Source organism: Adiantum capillus-veneris, chromosome 11 (genome assembly GCF_014529385.1).
Source record: "Adiantum capillus-veneris isolate H3 chromosome 11, ASM1452938v2, whole genome shotgun sequence".
NCBI lineage: Eukaryota > Viridiplantae > Streptophyta > Polypodiopsida > Polypodiales > Pteridaceae > Adiantum > Adiantum capillus-veneris.
The window spans coordinates 117,917,593-117,935,100 of NC_140941.1; the positions used below are offsets into that span (position 1 = coordinate 117,917,593).

At 44.8% G+C, this 17,508-nt stretch overlaps 1 protein-coding gene across 2 annotated transcripts in view; it reads left to right on the top strand.

Moving 5' to 3' along the window:
- Positions 1-637: 637 nt before the first annotated feature.
- Positions 638-17,508, top strand: part of LOC147447900 (chlorophyll(ide) b reductase NOL, chloroplastic-like) — a 47,965-nt gene continuing 31,094 nt past the window's right edge. The window contains exons 1-9 of one of the 2 annotated variants that reach the window (XM_086523803.1): positions 638-1,184; positions 1,334-1,402; positions 1,971-2,032; positions 2,117-2,203; positions 5,304-5,371; positions 5,512-5,560; positions 5,653-5,738; positions 5,884-5,941; positions 6,031-6,081. In XM_086523803.1, the coding sequence (XP_086379929.1) occupies positions 833-1,184; positions 1,334-1,402; positions 1,971-2,032; positions 2,117-2,203; positions 5,304-5,371; positions 5,512-5,560; positions 5,653-5,738; positions 5,884-5,941; positions 6,031-6,081 (882 nt within the window). In that variant the 5' untranslated portion in view covers positions 638-832. The remainder of the gene's footprint in view (positions 1,185-1,333; positions 1,403-1,970; positions 2,033-2,116; positions 2,204-5,303; positions 5,372-5,511; positions 5,561-5,652; positions 5,739-5,883; positions 5,942-6,030; positions 6,082-17,508) is intronic. The other variant, XM_086523801.1, reaches the window with a different exon arrangement.

Sequence of the window (17,508 nt, forward strand, 5' to 3'; positions counted from 1 at the left end):
GACTTTATCCAAGCCATATGGACATGCAGAAACTTGCTCGAAGAAGCAAGAAGTATGCTGATGAGAAAAGTTACTTCCAAGGAAAATCTTGAAGAGGTACTCTTACGTGTTCCAAAAACTTTAGAAAGTTTGAAAAATTGGTCATCCATCTAGTTTTCTATACAATATTATGCCATCTTCAAAATACTCAAGCGAATTATTGATATGGTATGCACATTCTCGTAATCATCCGATTTTTCATGTAGACTGTTTATGTAAACATTTACAAAGGGACAACGATGTAATCTATCAATAAGTTCTTGTTGATTCATTGAATCCCCCACTCAACCGCATGAACCTACACATAGTCTTGCCTATCCAAATATAGGTCAAGCTACACATTAGTTTTCTTAAGAAGAAATAGCCAATCCACTTAAATATATGATGGTTATGTTACATGTGCTTTTAATTCAAAAGGTCATTACAGTTGGAAGGACTAGTTTAGGAAATGAGCTATCTCTTATTGAATTTCAACAAACTTGAGAGGTCACTCAAGTAGATATCAAGTCTCACCTAGCATTAACGAGCCAAAGAGGCAACGTACGCCTAGTTCTCCCCCTTAGCTCACCCCCATCAACGAGATTGGATGGCCTAGATTCTCCTCACCTCACGCTGGGTGATGGGAGCCATAGATCTCCCACAGGTGGAACCTCGTGTTCATATAGCAACGAGGGTAGCATACCATTAGGCTATGGTACAATCATATTTTCTGTTATGTTATCCGGACTGATAAATTTCCGCTCTTCAGCAGTTAAAATGCCATTAGATTAATAAGTCAGCTGAAGTAGCAGCGATGGCGGGCGCGAGCTTGCACGAGAGCTTCAAGCACGCGAGCTCCTGCAGCTGGAACCCGCTCTCTACTCGGATTCTTTCTCTAACACCACCCAGAGCTGAAATCATCAGAAACTGCTTCTGCAAAGCCTTGTCTGCCACAAGAACAAAGGACCCATTTCTCCTTAATGTTCAACATACAAAGAACCCATTTCTCTCCAGTACTCAGGTAGAAGGAAGGACAAGAAGAGTACCTCTCTTTCACACGTGTGCCACATCCTCGCAAGCCACAACCCTCTCTGATCCCGTGGTCCCCATCGCCCCTCAGGCAAGGACTCCCCCATTCCATGTCCTTATCACAGGCTCCACTAAAGGTAGGAATTCTCTTGGGCAAGGAGACATTATGCTAAGGATGAATCAACAAAAAGATGAGTATGTGTGCTGAGAATGAGCTGTTAATCCCTTTTGGTCTTGCGCTGCTTCAAATCGCTGCCAGTCACAAGAATACAATTCTTCCCCGCAGGTATTGGCTATGCACTTGCGAGGAAATTTCTACAAGAGGGTGACAAAGTTATCATTTGCTCACGGTCAGGTGAACCATTTACCTTACCTTGTTTTTTGAACTTGGGGGACTTTGTTCCTGCAAATGCAGTGAGCTAATAAGTTTCTCGCTTTATTTTAAAGCATCGAGCATCTTCGCTGGTCAACAAGATTTTTTTGTCATTGCCATTCCAGCACTTAACATGAATTTTTTTGTTTTGTTTGATACACTGACACAATTTAAGATGGAGACATAATGAGCCCTATCATCATTTTAGGACCTGTGAATGGTGTCGGTTTTTGGTGTGTAGCTCTTGTTGGGACTAATTGAGCAGCTTCTAGTGTCCATTAAGTGGCTTCCCCTTAATGAAAAAAATGTAAAAAGTACACAATTTTTGAAGTAGCTCAGATACAGATGTAATGCTGGGATTTACTGGTGCTGGAAGGTAGCCTAAGCCTTTTGTCATCATGTAGTACCTGAAGTAAAACGACCCATTGCAGAATTCTACTTTGGAGTGGAACTGGTGGTGGTTTATAGAGTTGTTGTCGAACTGTGTACATTAGAAATTTACCACGAGTTTAGGTGATATTGCAGCATCACATTTGTCATCTGTATGCAGGTGAAAATGTGGACAAAGCAGTGGAAAACTTGACTCAGGAGTTTGGTGAGCAGCGAGCATATGTATGTTGTGGGCTTCAGATCGATTTTAAGTTTCAAGTTGCTAATGTCGGCACTTGATCTACAAGGAGCTTGATTTTTTTCCAGGGAATACCTGCTGATGTTAGAAATGGAGAGAGTGTCCAAAAACTGATAAGTTTTGCGAAAGAAAAGCTTGGTTACATTGACGTATGGGTACGGATACATCTTTTATGTTAGATTCAAATGTGCCAATTTTTCATGGATATTTTGTGAATGCTCATGTTTAAAGTCAATATCAATTACTATCTTGCTGTACCGTGAACATAGAAAGCAAGTTCAAGTAGGTGCTTTTTTGGTCATTTTAGTGAGTTTATATAAATAAGCGAAAATGCATTAGGTGTTTGGTTTGGTTGTCTGCTCTGTATTCGGTCGTTGAGGAACCTGCTTTTACAAATCGGGTTTCTAAGTGGATATACACAGAGAAAAAGAACTGCCCTTTAATTGTATCTGTACTCTTATTTGGTTTTGTTGTCTGCTCTGTGAGTACTTGAGCACATTGGGTCGTTGAGGAACCTGCTTTTACAAATCGGGTTTCTAAGTGGATATACACAGAGAAAAAGAACTGCCCTTTAAGTGTATCTGTACACTTATTTGTTTTCCTGAGAAGGCTTTCATGTTCTCTCTTTTTTCCATGCCAGGGTTCTAATTAATTGTACAACAGCTGTTGTTCTCTTTTCGCCTTTGAACCAGCAAGCCTCCCAGCTTACAACACCGTGGATCCATGGCTAGCAGGCTCAGGGAGGTTTTATATTAAAGCCCTCACTTATGACAGAATAGAGGCTCAGAAGGTCTGACTTTATCTAGTTAATGGAGCATGCAAACAAAGGTATGGATGATGTAGACGTGTCACCTGGTCGCTGCCATGGAATTGGTGGGTAGAGAGAGACTATGGGGCAGATACAAGAGCTGGGGAGACATGGAACCAAACAATATTGATCAGACCTCTGAAACCATGCAGTCAGATGCTTTAATCCATCTTTTGCTGCTACTCGACACCTTTACCTGGCCATCTTCGAGTATGAAGACATCTTTGCTCCTGACCTGTCAAGAGGCATGAAAAATCAAGACCTTGTTCTTCCTAAGGTCTACAGTCAGGCCCTCTGCATGAAAAACTCTTCTAAAGCCTGAAGGTGCCGCTGGCAAGTTGGCAACCGGCTTGCAACTTAGAGACCAGTCACCAGAATAATATCATCTATATAAAAGCATAACATGGAAGGACATATGCTACTACTTCATCAATGTAAAGCCCAAGTATTGTCGGAGTCTTTGGTGCTAGCAATGCATTGTCCTCGTCTGCGAGGGCATGGTGCTTGTCCAATCAGTTGCATATCATAGAGGCCTGGTGTCATTTAAATGAAATGCCTAGGGTATGAAGACACTGGACGAGTCTCCATGGGACTGTGTTAAAAGCGTTGCGGAAACTCTTGAAGCAGCAGTGCAACCTCCTCTTTTGCGGCTTGCCTTGGTCAGTTAGGCAACTTAGTGTGAAAATGTGAACGGTGGAGAAAGCTTGCCTGAAGCCAGCTTGCTTAAGAGCATGTTGGTCCTCTTGCTAATCACATTGCCAAGCTCTGCTTTAAATTGCGCGGTCTATTTATGGCCTATCATGATGGTCCAGTGGTTTTTTTGCGGCTATAGATACGGACACTTGTAGCTTGTCAAGGATATTACTGACAGGAGTGATTAAAAAGCGATTCTTGATTGTGATATTGTCCAAAGATCCATAATCTATGCACGTACACTATCTTTCTGCTGAACAAGTAACATAGGTGAGCGATAAGAGGAACTACTCGGCCGTATCGAACTCTTCTCCAGAAGCTCATTTACTTGCTTGAGAACTCAGAACCTTTTCTTGCTAACTCAAGCTAACCCAATAAGCGGGGAGAACTTCCTGGTTCCAAATGAATCCTACGAGGTTCCGGGCTTTCTGGGGGTAAATCATCAGGGAGTGAATCAGTGTGACAAATCTTTAGTAGTTCTCAATAAGCTCAGTTTGACTCTTATCAGGACTGGAGAGTTAACTATTTTTGGACATATCCCCCTCGTGCAAAGATCAAGTAAGCAGAAACATAGTTTTCTCATTTCTTTTTTAACTAAAATATGGTAATAGGGATTTGTCAATCATTGGCATCAGCATATACCAAGTATTGCTTGCCCTCAACTTAAAAGTGAGGGTGTTTCCTACAAAGTTAGGAAGGTGGTGGATTCTATAGTGCCAAGGCATGCCCACGATGACGTCACATCCTTCCATGGGAGCCATAAAAAATGATTCCTTATCTTCGTAGTCGTCAATCGGGAGATTGAATTGTCTTTGTACCATAGTCGGGCTGGTAGTCAACCTTACAAAAGCAGAGCCCAAAGTAGTTGAATGCTCAACTTGTCTGGCATAAGGTGCAGATGCTCTAAGAGAGATACAGTTTTCCGTGAAGGTGGGACCATGGAGGATGAGAAAACTCTGCTTGTCAAACATTTCCGACATTAGAAAAGTTGTCTCTTCTTTTTCTCCTGTTTGTTCCCTTGAATTTGAGGAATAGGAGCTGGAGCTCGGGGGAGCTGTAAAGGTCTGAAAGGGCTTTGAGATTCCTATCTGTCACAAGAATTATCCCAGTCTTGATTCAGTCTCTTCATTTCAGATCAGGTAGCAAGAGATGAGAATGATAAAGAGCATGTGTCAAGGTAGTCAATGAAGGGCCATGTTTGTTGGATTGCTCCGAAATTTGTAAGTTTATTCAAACTAGTGTGTGGGAGGTCACTTTAAGCTATTTGGAAAACTTATAGATAAAAGATATCAAAACTTTTCTGCCATTTTTTACTTATAGCTGATTATTTGGATAATATAATATGAAAAAGGAAGTTATCGTGTGGAGTCTGAATTCTAGGAGTAAGTCTCTGTGATGTCTTATACTTGTTTGTTTAATCGAGTCCTTGTTTCAAAGTTTCAGTCAAGTAAGCTTCTATAACTTATTTTGTGAATGCATTTTCTAAAAGAATTTTTGACTGAATAATGGTTTGTCTTTATATATTATTGTTTCAAAACAAATTAAATGTTTTAGTTTTTTCCCTGTCCTTTTTCTTGTATCCCTTGCTTTTGTCTTTTTGTGAGCATTTAAGCCTCTCTTAGAATCAGTAAGTTCAAACTTTTCTGACCTTATGAAGGTATATATTTTAATAAAAGGAATACTTTTTATTATGGAGAATTGAAATTGTGCCGTTGATAGCTGGATTGTTAGAAAAGCTTGCAATTTTGGAACAGATAAATAATGCTGGATCTAATGCTTACACATACAAGCCATTGGTGGAGACAAATGATGAGATGATTATGTAAGTGCTTACTCAAATCATGTATTTTGTAGTCTGGGAATAGACAAAACAAAATGGTGAACAGTTTTAAGTAAAGGTGAGTGCTGTATTCAGAATCTGTAAAATTTCAACTGCTTAGTGTTTCAGTTGTTTCTATGCAGGGAAATAGTGGAAACAAATACGATTGGAGTGATGATATGCTGCAGGGAGGTAACTGCGAGTTTCAAGTGCATTGTTGGTTAGTGGTTAGGCTGTAAAACTGAAAAGAAATGCATCATTGCAGTACCAATGAAAATTTTCAGGCCATTAAAATGATGATGAGCCAAGACCGAGGTGGCCACATTTTTAATATGGACGGTGCTGGAGCAGATGGGAGACCGACTCCTAGGTGAAGAATGCCACTTTTTCTGTTTTTTTTGTAAAACCAGCCTTTTTAGTTGCTGCAGTGTCAACTGCCTGGTTTAAGTTACATTGTAAAGCTATTTGAAAGTACTGCATGCATTGCATCTAAGCTTGGTTCTGAGGGATTGCAGATTTGCTGCATATGGAGCGACAAAAAGAAGTTTACTACAATTAACAAAGTCTTTGCAGGTAACTTAGTAGTAGAGTTCAATGTTCCAGATTCTTGAAGGCAAGTTTATTTTATGTGGTCTGACTGTGATTTTGTCTTCAAAATGCAGGCAGAGCTGAAAATGCAACGAATTAAAAGTGTGGTTATTCATATGCTTTCGGTACTGCTTTAGGCCCATTGTTGATTGTGCATTTCTTTTTTTTCATCATCTTTGCGGCGGTCTTGTGATATGTGTGTCGTTTCAACACTGATAGGGTCACCGATTTCTATAAATAGGATCTTTATGGTGGGTAACTTCTCTTTTGGTTCATCTGTTTTGGTGTAAACTTCTAGATTTCCACCTTCTTGCATCTAGCTACTAAACGTCCCACTGTTTGGTGATATATGTGCCATTTCAAAATTCATCTTTTTTGACAAATAGGATTGCTGTTGTGGATAAGCAACGTCCCACTGACTTATGTCTGTAGGTTTTCCATCTTATCCTTCTTAGTGTGGTAGTTATTTCTTCCTCTGTTACACAGAACAAAGTCTTCGGTCGCTAAGCTTCCCCAGCAACCAGGTGAATTTATGGTGAAGAAATGGGTAGAGAAGGCTCTTCCTAAGTCTTCTCAACAAAAACTCAGAGAAAGTCTCCGACCTAAAGCCACTCTTGAGGAGTTTGTTGCTGCTGCTACTAGGATAGATGGAGCAAGAAGGCTGTTCAGCGACTCTCCTCAGAGAGAGTCTGCCTCTGTACTCTTGGAAAGTCCATCTGACCTTTAACTTCCTTACGCAAGGAACTAGAAGCCCTAAAGCTACAACGGGCTCTTCAAGAAGAGAGGTCCTTCTCGCTTAGACAGGAGAAGCCTCCATATCACGAGGCGTTGGAATAGATCAAGCGCGAGCTAGACGAGCTCAGGTCTCAACAGGAGGGTAAAGCTCTGGTTTGGTGTAGCTCATGCCGCTCTCCGGGCACCCTGCACCTGAATGTCCCCTTCGAGCTTATTGCCATTTCTGTGAAAATGCGGGACATGAGGATAAGGATTGCTACTACCTCAAAGGATTGCGACAAATACAACGAAGTCTTGGTCCTACTCTTCAACAAGGGCTAGCACCTACATCCAACATGCTCTCTCCCTATGGTCATCCAAACCACATGCCACCATTGTTAAATACCCCTCCTATGCAAGGTTTGACAAGAACTTTAGTCTTTTTCCCCTCACAGTTTGTATCATGCCAATGCTCCCTCAGCTCCTCAAAGCTTCTACACCTCAGCCACCTCGTCCCCCATTTCATCTATCAAATCGGCCCATTTTATGCTACAGATGCGGAGAATATGGGCATTATCAAAGTAAGTTCCCTTTACCCGAAGTGTCCCCTCCTTGCCGTCACTGCCCTGAGGCAAAGGATCACTCCAGCAAGGATTGTCCCAAGCGAAGCGCATCCACATCTTCAGGCCCAAGTCAGAACCAACAAGAGTTTACATTTCCAAATCTCAACATGATAGCAATAAGCGCTATCCCTCAGCCGTCCCCGGCTACTCATGTGGTTACTCCCAAGGATAGGCTACAGCAAGTGGAGGAGCCTGCTAGCGTCCTCACTCGGGCACAAAGAGCAGCTCTTGGTCTCAACCTTCCAAAAGATCCACTTCGTCCATCTTCACTTTTCCCTTCCTAGTACAACTGACCCAACTGATGGGCAATTCACTAGTGCTAAAGGTTGCCCGCCATCCATGCAAACTGATATGGATGGGGCCTTTTTGCAAGTAGTGGCTGATTTGCAACAGATCAAAATTCCAGAGGAAGCTTAGACCAGGCCAACAACAGAAGCCATCTTGAAGAACACCTTTCAGCAAGTGTCACTTTATGCTTCGATGCAAATCTAAGAAGTGACACGCTTACAGTCATTCAATCTTTGTACCCAGGTACACATCCTAGTGGCGGGCACCTCCCTCTTCAACCCTCAGAGTCTTACATGATTTCCTACCCTCCGCTCCCCTCACCGATTACAAGAGTGCTCGTCTCGCTGTATCTATTCATGGGCGTCAATTCTCCAGTGTCATTGTCGATGGTGGATCTGGCATCAATCTGATGCCAGAGTTCACTATGCTGGCGTTAGGACTGCAGTGTACCCGCCCTGCCCCCTTCACAGTTACATTGGCTGACCAGAGGACAGTCTACCCAGTGGGCATAGTAGACAAGGTGCCTATGCAAGTATAAGACTTCACTGTCGACTTGGATTTTGTTGTGGTCTTCTTCCCCAGGTTGAGGTTTTCCCTTGCTCATCGGTAGACCTTGGTTGCGGCACACAAAGGCACTTCATGATTGGGGAAACGACGCCATGTGGATTTATGCTCTTGGCTCCCCAAAGCAACCAATTCGACTTGAAGGAGGTATGGATCCGGTAGCTCATCATAGTTCTTTGTGAATGGAGTCCAAGTCCGATATGGAGCAGCCTACCACACCAGATGGGTCCGACGAAGATCTTTTGCAGTGGTTTGAGGCTACCACATCGCTGCCAGGCTATGTGGTCTCTACTCAACCCTTGCTTGACGATCCACCCTCTTTCCCTGCTCCTCTAGATGCGATCAGTGAGCCACACCCTACAGATGCAAATGAAACAGTCACTCAGGACCATACTTCTGCGGGCACCTCACTGGAAGCCATCAGTCTTGGTGAACCTATAACACATTATAGAAGGGGAAAGAAATCTCCTTTGCAGGAGTTCACCACCGCCTCACATCTTCCCCTATCCTCCTCTATACCCGATTCTTCAACCGTGCCAAGGTCCCCTGTTGTGTTTGAGGATTTACCCTTCGAGGAGCTTCCCCAAGGCTGGTTACAGGAAGAGTATGCTGATTCACTAAGATCAGACCCCGGCCCATGATGTTTCAAAGCTGCAAGAAGCGGCTCAGTCTTCATCCTCTGATGCACCCTCACCAGCGACACCTCCGAACCCGGTCAGAAGAAGTCAACCTGGGCGATCCTCAGCACATCCTCCTAGCCTCTTGGTTATGGGATCATCCCGCGCTACTCGATTAGGTAGTCTAATTTATGCACTCCTTTAGAGATGTTTTTGCATGGTCTTACAAGGATTTGGAAGGAATCCCACCAGAACTGGGTGTCCATACTATCCCTCTGGTTGAAGGGGCCAAGCCAGTCAGAGGCCGGGATTACAATCTCAACCCTAAGTATGCCAAAGCTTTCAAGAAAGAGTTAGAAAAGATGCAAGAAGCAAGGATCATTGTGCCAGTGGAGCACTCTGAGTAGCTATCACCCATGGTCATCGCACCTAAAAAGCAATCGAATAAAATCCGTGTGTGCGTCGACTACCGCGCGCTGAACAAGGTAACTATCCGATGGTTTCCCCACCCCCTTCATTGAGCATGTGCTTGAAGATGTGACAGGGCACGTACTATACAGTTTCATGGATGGCTTCAGTGGTTATAATCAGTTAGGCATCCATCCGGGTGATCAGATCGAAACGGCTTTTGTGACTCCATGGGGCATTTTCATTTACACCAGAATGTTGTTTGGGCTAAAAAATGCTCTGCCCTCTTTCAATCGCACAATATACCTCATCTTTTGTCCTTTGCTTATGGATCATCTTCGCATCTTCATGGACGATTTTTCAACCTTCTCGGGTGCTCAATGTTCGACAATAGTGGAGAATCTAGCGGAACACCTCACCCAACTCTCAGCCGTCTTCCTCAGGTACAGGAAGGCACGATTGAAGCTCAATCCGAACAAATGTCATTTTTTGGTCATTGAAGGTACATTGTTGGGCGATGTGGTATGTGCTAAAGGGTTAGCACCAGACCCAGAGAAGATATAGCTATATTGAGGTTGCCTCCTCCCATCAATCCTAAAGGTGTTCAAAGCTTTGTAGGCCATACAGGGTATCATCACCGTTCATTAGGATGGATGCCGATGTTGCCCAACCCCTGACCCATCTGACCAGTGCTGCTGTACCATTTCAGTGGTCCATAGCTGAAGCTCAAGCCTTTGCTTACTTGAAAAAGTGCCTGATTGAAGCTCCGATTTTGGTAGCTCCTGATTGGTCTCTTAACTTTCCATGTACATGCTGATGCTAGTCAGACAACTGTGGGAGCTGTCCTCACTCAGCCTAGCAAGGAATTTAATCTCGGTCGTCGCGTTCATTATGCAAGCAGGTTGCTCACGGAAGCTAAGCGCAATTACAACACTACCAAAAGGGAAGGTTTGGCCATTGTTTATGCTCTTCAAAAAAATTTTCACTAGTTATTAGGGGTTCGCTTCACAGTTATTACTGATCAGCATGCTCTTCGTTACTTGCTCAATAAGCCACAAGTTGCAGGCCGGGTTTGGCGATGGCTCCTTCTGTTCCAAGAGTTTGATTTCGAAGTGGTACTTTGTCAAGGCAAACGCCATGTCATGGCAGACCATCTCTCTCGCGTCCAATCAGGTGAGTGAAAGCTACAGGTATTGAGAATGACTTTCCAAATAGCAGTTTATTTCAGATCGATAAACTCCAGAGTGGTACGGCAATGTTCTATACTTGTTATCCATTGGTAGGTTCCCAGAGAATGCTTCTCCATTGTAGATACGCAGGTTACTGTTCAAATCTCGACCATTCACTTTGAAAGATGGGGTTTGGACTTTGTGGGTCCAATTTCTCCGCCTGCCCAACCAGGTAATCGGAAGTATTTGCTTGTGGCTACAGATTATGCCACTAAATGGGCAGAGGTTCTAGCTATGACTGATTGCACTAGCTCTACAATAGCAAAGTTCTTGTACGAGAATATATTTTGCAGGTTTGGGTATCCCTTAGAGATTATTAGTGACAGGGGTAGCCATTTTGTCAATGATCAAATCACCACACTACTAGACAACTATAAAATCTTCCATCACAAGTCGTGCTCTTACTATCCGAGAGCAAATGGATAGACAGAGAGCATCAACACAGTTCTCATTGCTCTACTTCGCAAAGCTTGTCATCTGCAGCCAGCTTCTTGGGCTCAAGCAATCCTCGCCACTATTTGGGCGTATCGCACTTCCTACAAAGCGACTACGAACTGCACTCCTTTTCAACTGGCTTTTGGTTTAGAAGCAATCGCCCCTTTTGAATTCAACTCCGGCTCCGCTAGGGTGGGCCGTCTCCGTGCACAACAAATATTGCCTCTGCCAATCTGTCTCGTCTCTCCCTGTTGGATGAAAGCCGTAGGTTAGCTTCGTCCGTGCTGCAAGGAGAGCATCTTCGTAGTAAAGCATAGCATGATCGCCATCTTCGTAAGCCAAAAATAATGACAGGATCACGGGTGCTACTGTACCAAGCTAGATATAAAAAAAAGCAAAGAAGTTGGTCCCAGCTTGGCAAGGACCATTCATAGTACAAGAGATTCTACCACAGGGGGCATTACAGTTAGTGACTCTCGAAGGTGTTTTGCTGTTGGTAAATGGCTCCTGGCTTAAATGCTACTACCCTTCACCATAAGCCCTAAGTCATTGTCTCTTCTATTAAGTACTTTAGCATGCAAGGCAGGGTTCCTTCATGTTGTGTCCCCGACCAAGTTGTGTGCCCTACCAACCTGCTACCTATTCAGCTCACTTATATAACTTGCCTTCTCACAGTCCTTCCTCACCTTAAATACTATTCTTTCCGGTCTATGTCTATCTTCTGTTCCCTAGTTTTTTCAATGGATTACTCACCTTAAACACTGTTCTTTCTACCCTATGTCTATCTTCCGTTCCCTATTTTTTTGCAATCGATTACTGCTATATCTAATTCACGAAGGGTATTCTTTCATTAAGCATTCTCCTATTGGGTTAATTGAATTAGTCTCTTGGTGATATGCAGCCTTTCCTTTCCCTCTGATTATTGAATTCTCTTCACAATCGTTCTCCTAGTTTGTAGTGTGTGAGTGTATCGTTCTCCTAGTTTACAGTGTGTAAATGTGTAATCTTTACAGCTATTGGAGCTTATAATTTTTTTGATGGCGCATAGTCTCAACATCCATGCTTTGCAGATCTCTTCCCTGCCAAAGTGCCCCAACACAATTTCCCTACCTTCTACCTTCCCTCTCTCGCAACCAATCCGCTTTGCCCCTACATACCCCCTCTTGCCCCTTAAAATCTCCCTCGCCCCTCCCTACCCCCAAAAGCACCTAATCGCCCCTTCCCCTTCCCAATTCGCTCTCCTCCCCAACTCGCCCCTCCCCCTTCCCAATTCGCCCCTCTCCCCAACTCGCCCCTCCTTCCCAGATTCGCCCCAGAATCCCAACCTCGCCCCTTTCCCTTCCCAATTTGCCCCCCTCCCCAACTCGCCCCTCCCCCTTCCCAGATTCGCCCATGAATCCCAACCTCGCCCCTCCCCCTTCCCTTATTCGCCCCTGCCTTCCCCTCGCCCCTACTTTACCCAATTTGCCCCTACCATAAATAATTCGCCCCCCCTCCCAAAGTCGCCCTAACTAAAAGCATCTCGCTCCTACTCTACCCAATTCGCGTCGACCCTCACCAACTCGCCATGCCCTTCACAACTCGCCTTCCCTCCCAAACTCGATCCACCCTCCCTTAATCGCCCCTTCCCCTTCCCAGATTCTCCCCCCTCCCCAATCCGCCTACCTTTCCAAACTCGCTTCTACCCAATCCCCTCACCCCTCCCTTCCCCTCTCAAATTTGCCCTACCCAAATCAGTTCGCACCTTCACTCGCCCCCACCACCTCTTCTTCTGCTCTGGCATACAATTTCCTTCGGATATTGTGGCTACGCAGACGAACTCATGTCCTCCTTGATTATCAGCCTTCGACTTCTTCGGCTTTGCAGAGCCACACAACAGTTATCTATAGAGAGAAATTGCGGAGTTGCCAATATGTATGCAATTGTGGATTTGTAATTTACAGACATGTATGCAGTTGAGGGGCTACCTTCTTCTCAACAATTTTGAGTTTCTCTGTGCATTGAATTTGGGAACAACCTCTGTGTGGCTTCATAGACATCAGTTGCATGTGGCAGAAGTTTTACATTTCCCATGGCGGGTAGCAGCAAACATTCCAGAAAGGCAGGATTAATAACGAGTTCCGCTGAGGAGGATGACTGAGAAACTAGTTGCCGTGACCTGGATGACATCATTTCCAGTGACCCCAGCAACGAAAGTTACAAAGCCTCGCCAAACTCAGAGTCATATTATGAAGCTACCTCTGAATCGGACGCTTCTAGAGGGACAAATATGAAAGCAAGTAAAAAGAAGAGCAATCATCAAATCATCACTCATGAGATCAGTAGGTCGACAACATCTAAAAATCGCACACAATTCTCTTTGGCTTTTTATCTACAGCCGCCTCGAACATATCTGAGCGAAATCCTCTCGAGTGCCCAGGTATAGACTCTTGGTCTCACAGCATTGGCTGATGGCGATCTACCAACTACTATTCCTGTTGAGATGATACATGATCTTTTAAAAAAAATATTTCCAAGGTAAGGGGCCACAAACTCACTGCTACACGGCTAGGCCATGCTATGGGTACGACCAACTTTCCATATGTAAAGCCTGCTACACGAACCTTCTCTTAGCTTTCCAAGGATGTAACAATTCAGGCATGTTAGGAGATGCCCAGTACGAATCACCAGATTACGAAAGAAACAAACATCTCTTGGCAATCTGTAGGTACTACTTTCTGGCTAGAGATGCCAAAGAAGATAAGGGAAAATGTGAATTGCCCACTACATTTCGACATTGGGACGGCCTTTACGGCGTGATCCAAACCCTACCCTCTGGATTCCACCAGATTCTTTTTTCATCATAACAATCTAGGGCCAAAAGGTTTTGGGCCTAGGTGCAGTCTGTGCAGTTCAGCTTCAAATGTTTCGCAACAACTCTCTTGGCGTGGGTCATAAATATACATGTTACCCCTGACGAAGTGGACGAGGATACACGAAGTGTGCAAGGGAAAAGGAAATCTCTAAGCATTGAGGCTGATCCTAAAATCACTAAGGAAAAGAAGATCAAAGCAAAGGTGGCGAAAGACACAACAGAGTCTCTACTCTCTTTGCCAATGTCTGAGAGCCAGCAGACTAAGGGGACACATCTTCCGCGGCGCTCTCTGTCTGCTTCCACCCCTCGCTCTACTGGGCCAGTGTCTATTTCCATCCCTCGCTCTACTGGCTAGTGTCTACTTCCACTCTTATGAAAAGTCGGCGGCTTCTCCCTCGGAGATTCCTCTCCCTTCTTCTCCAAAATTGACCCATACTAATGCCAATATATCACTGACTCCATCTGCAAAAACCATCTCAGCTCACACTCCACCTGTTGTACCTACTCCTAGCGCCCCAATTGTGCCACTTGAGCATCCTCTAATATTATCTTCAGGGGTAGCCGACTCTACTTCTCTGTTACACCTTTCTGAGAAAATATTACAAGACTCTAGGAATGCTATTGCCACATAGAGCTCAGAGCGGAACAGTTAGGTGCCACGCACCAACACCACTCTGCCACATACGCAGCTATGGAGGGATCTCTGAAGGTCGTCGAGAGTGCCATCTCAGATCAGGATGTTACGATTTTCGCATTGCAACAAGCTTTGGAGATAAAGTTAGACATCATTGAAGACCTTAAATCACAGGTACAAGGATTTTGAGAAATGCTTCTCTCGTAGGCGTGGGGTATGGATGGAGTGGATCAGGGACACCAATGCAGACTGTAGCAACAGGTCCTTAGCAACAATTTATGGGACTCTACACACGTCCTCTAGTTCAGTACTACTGTCAACAGTATCCTCAGGGGTTTCAATCGTCGCCATTGCCCCACATGCAGGGCGTTCCTTGCTGCGACGGTGTTGCTGGTGCATACCGCCATGGCTGTGTTACTCGACGTCCTCAGTACACTACCAGACAAGTGCTACCCTCTGCCCTGCAGTAGGTGGCTGCTCCTTTCACATGCGGCCAGGTTATGGACAGCAGAGTCCAGCAGCCTCTAGTCGAGCAACGGGGTTCCACCATTGATTGGATGGCTCCACCTCCAGAGACTGATACTTCGGGTGCGGTTGTTGTGACTACTCTTTCTTTGGGATGACTGCATGACAGTCTTTTCACCATGGCAGTACAGTAGTAATTTATTTTTGCAGTCTTACGGTCTTTTAGCAGTTTTAGTTGTTCTCTCACCGAGACGGTGAGTGGTCTTGTGGCGGGCAACCTGTAGCAGGACTACAGTGTCACAGGCACAAGACATGCAGTTAGTCACAATTGGCCCGTGTTTCACACTGGACAGACTTTTTTGCCGGGTCGGTGACATGTGGCAGGGATACAGGTGGTGGTCCAGTCGACACCGTGGCCAGTGCACCACCTCCACAGTTCAGAGATAGGCTTAGCTGGAGTGGATATTTTGCAGCCGTTGGTGGCTCTTCATGTTTGTATATATCCTTAGTTTTTTGGGGTTTGATTATCCACTTTGTATGGTTTAGCATTTAGTCTCGAGTCTCGAGTCTAGAGTTCTCCTTTCCACTGGCACTCTCCTTGCACATTGGAGCCTCGACATCCCCATTGTACCTTGAGTCCTGAGCTTGGAGCTGTGTGTGATGCCAGCCAGAGTTGTATGGTTCTTTGAGTTTGTCGAGTTCCTTTGAGTCGAGTCTGCAGTTGTGTTTTTAGTCGTATCGTGTCTTGAGTCATGTTCCACTTCTGTGTTTGAGTCATGTTCGTGTGTGATGTTTCTTTTGTTGGAGTGAGGTTTCATGCATACTGCACTGAGGAGCACCCACTCTAGAGAGCATGACACCTTTTCCTCGCTACAGTCAGCGCCGGAAGGGATGGGAGGGATAGTGAGTGATGTGATGAGATGTGCTGCCTCCCTGGATCCGAGAATGTAGTCCACTGTGCTACCTCCCTTTGAGATTGATGTTGGGATACATGTGAGACCTGAATCTGGCCACTAGGCCATCCTGCTATAAATAATGAGAGGGTGCTGTGATCTCAATCTGAATAGGTGTCGTCCATAGGCTGTGGGTATCGTTGTGTGTGCTGAGGTCCCCTCAATTCCAGTGTCATCAAAAGGGTGTAGCAGTGTAGACTCCTCCAAATTGTACGTCTCATTGTCTGCTTTGTGTCCATTCATTGAAGTCTCCCATGATGAGGAAGACCTATCCGAGCCTAGAATACTCCATGATCCCCTCTACAAGGCATGAATATGGTGAGAGGGTGTCAGTAATCAGGGGTCCTTCTCACTTTGATGGGAGTGCAGACGTTAGCTCTACACAAGGTCCTTCTCCCTTCCTCCTGCTCCATTGAATCCAGTCCCTGTGCATCCTCTCCCACTATCACCAACTTCGACCCTGATGGGCCGAAGTAGCAGAGACCAATGTATAGAAGCTCTCCTTATTAAGCTGGAGTCTAATCCGCATGAAGTGGGCCTCTGGTCTTGTGCCATGGTCTATATCGTCCCTTGTAGCTCTCGACTATATAAGACTGCTACTACTCCTAAGCCCCTATAAGTATTGTGTCGCATACACTTCCGATGTGTAGACTTCCAAACATAGCCTTGTACTCTTGGTAAACGGTAAACCCCCTTTCGGGACTCTCATGTGTCTCTGAAGTAGGATGATGTCTCTATCCTCCATCACCTCCTCAAGACGCCTCCATAGGGAATCACATGCATACCTCTGTATATAGTTTCTCATAGGCCGCGAGTCCCTGTTCGATGGTCTTGCCATCAATGATGACTCAACCATCACGGTATATACTTCTCTTGCCCTTTTTGCGGGCCTGTTGGACTCGTGGCATACATGACTGTTTGTTCTCTTCTACATCCGTATAAGCTCGTCATCAAGAAAGATGAGATGTCGGCTAAAGTTTATAAAACAATCCTCTTCCACATGAAAGCTTTCTTCTCTATCTCACTTCGAAATTGTAGGATGAGAGCTCTCTTTTTGGTTGTGTCTTTGCTGGCTCTCATGCTGTGCTAAAGGGAAGGGACTCCTCTTCTTTAAAACCAAGCTTCTTCCATAGGGTCTTTCCAGCTTCTTCAAGAGTTGACTCAAGTCTTTTTGGTGATGTCAGTGATGCGGATGTTGAGGCGGGGGGCTTGCAAGTTGCCTCATCTTCTCTTCCTCCAAGGTAGTGTGCACAATTTGCAATTTCTCTTTTTCTGATTCTTCTTGTGCCTCTTTGCAGAGGTTTTTCTTCACCACCTCTACCCATCCATCCTTCTCGGCTTCGATCTTCTCTTCAATGCTTGCGGTGATGACCTTAGTTCTTCTTTGATGGTAAGCGTGTCGACTTTGGTAATTCTCCCTTCCTCTGTTGGTGGTCGGTCACTTAAGGATGCGACCTCTCCCTTGAGAAGGTCAATCTTGCATGGCAGCCCTTCCTTCTTCCATGCCTTGGCCTCGGCGTCAAGCTTGGGGATGCAGGCAATCAGCTCTTGGCTAGTGGTATCGAGATTACTTTTGGCAATTTTCTTGGATTGGGTGATCATCTTCATGAGCTTCTTCTCTAGATTGTCGAGCTTGGGGGGAGGGCAGAGAGAGAAATGAAATGAAATGTTATATTAACATCTTCAAAAGGCCAAAGTGACCTATGAGACCAGAAAGTTACAATGTGGTGGATCTGATACAAGTCAGAGTCAGAGTAACAAGATGACA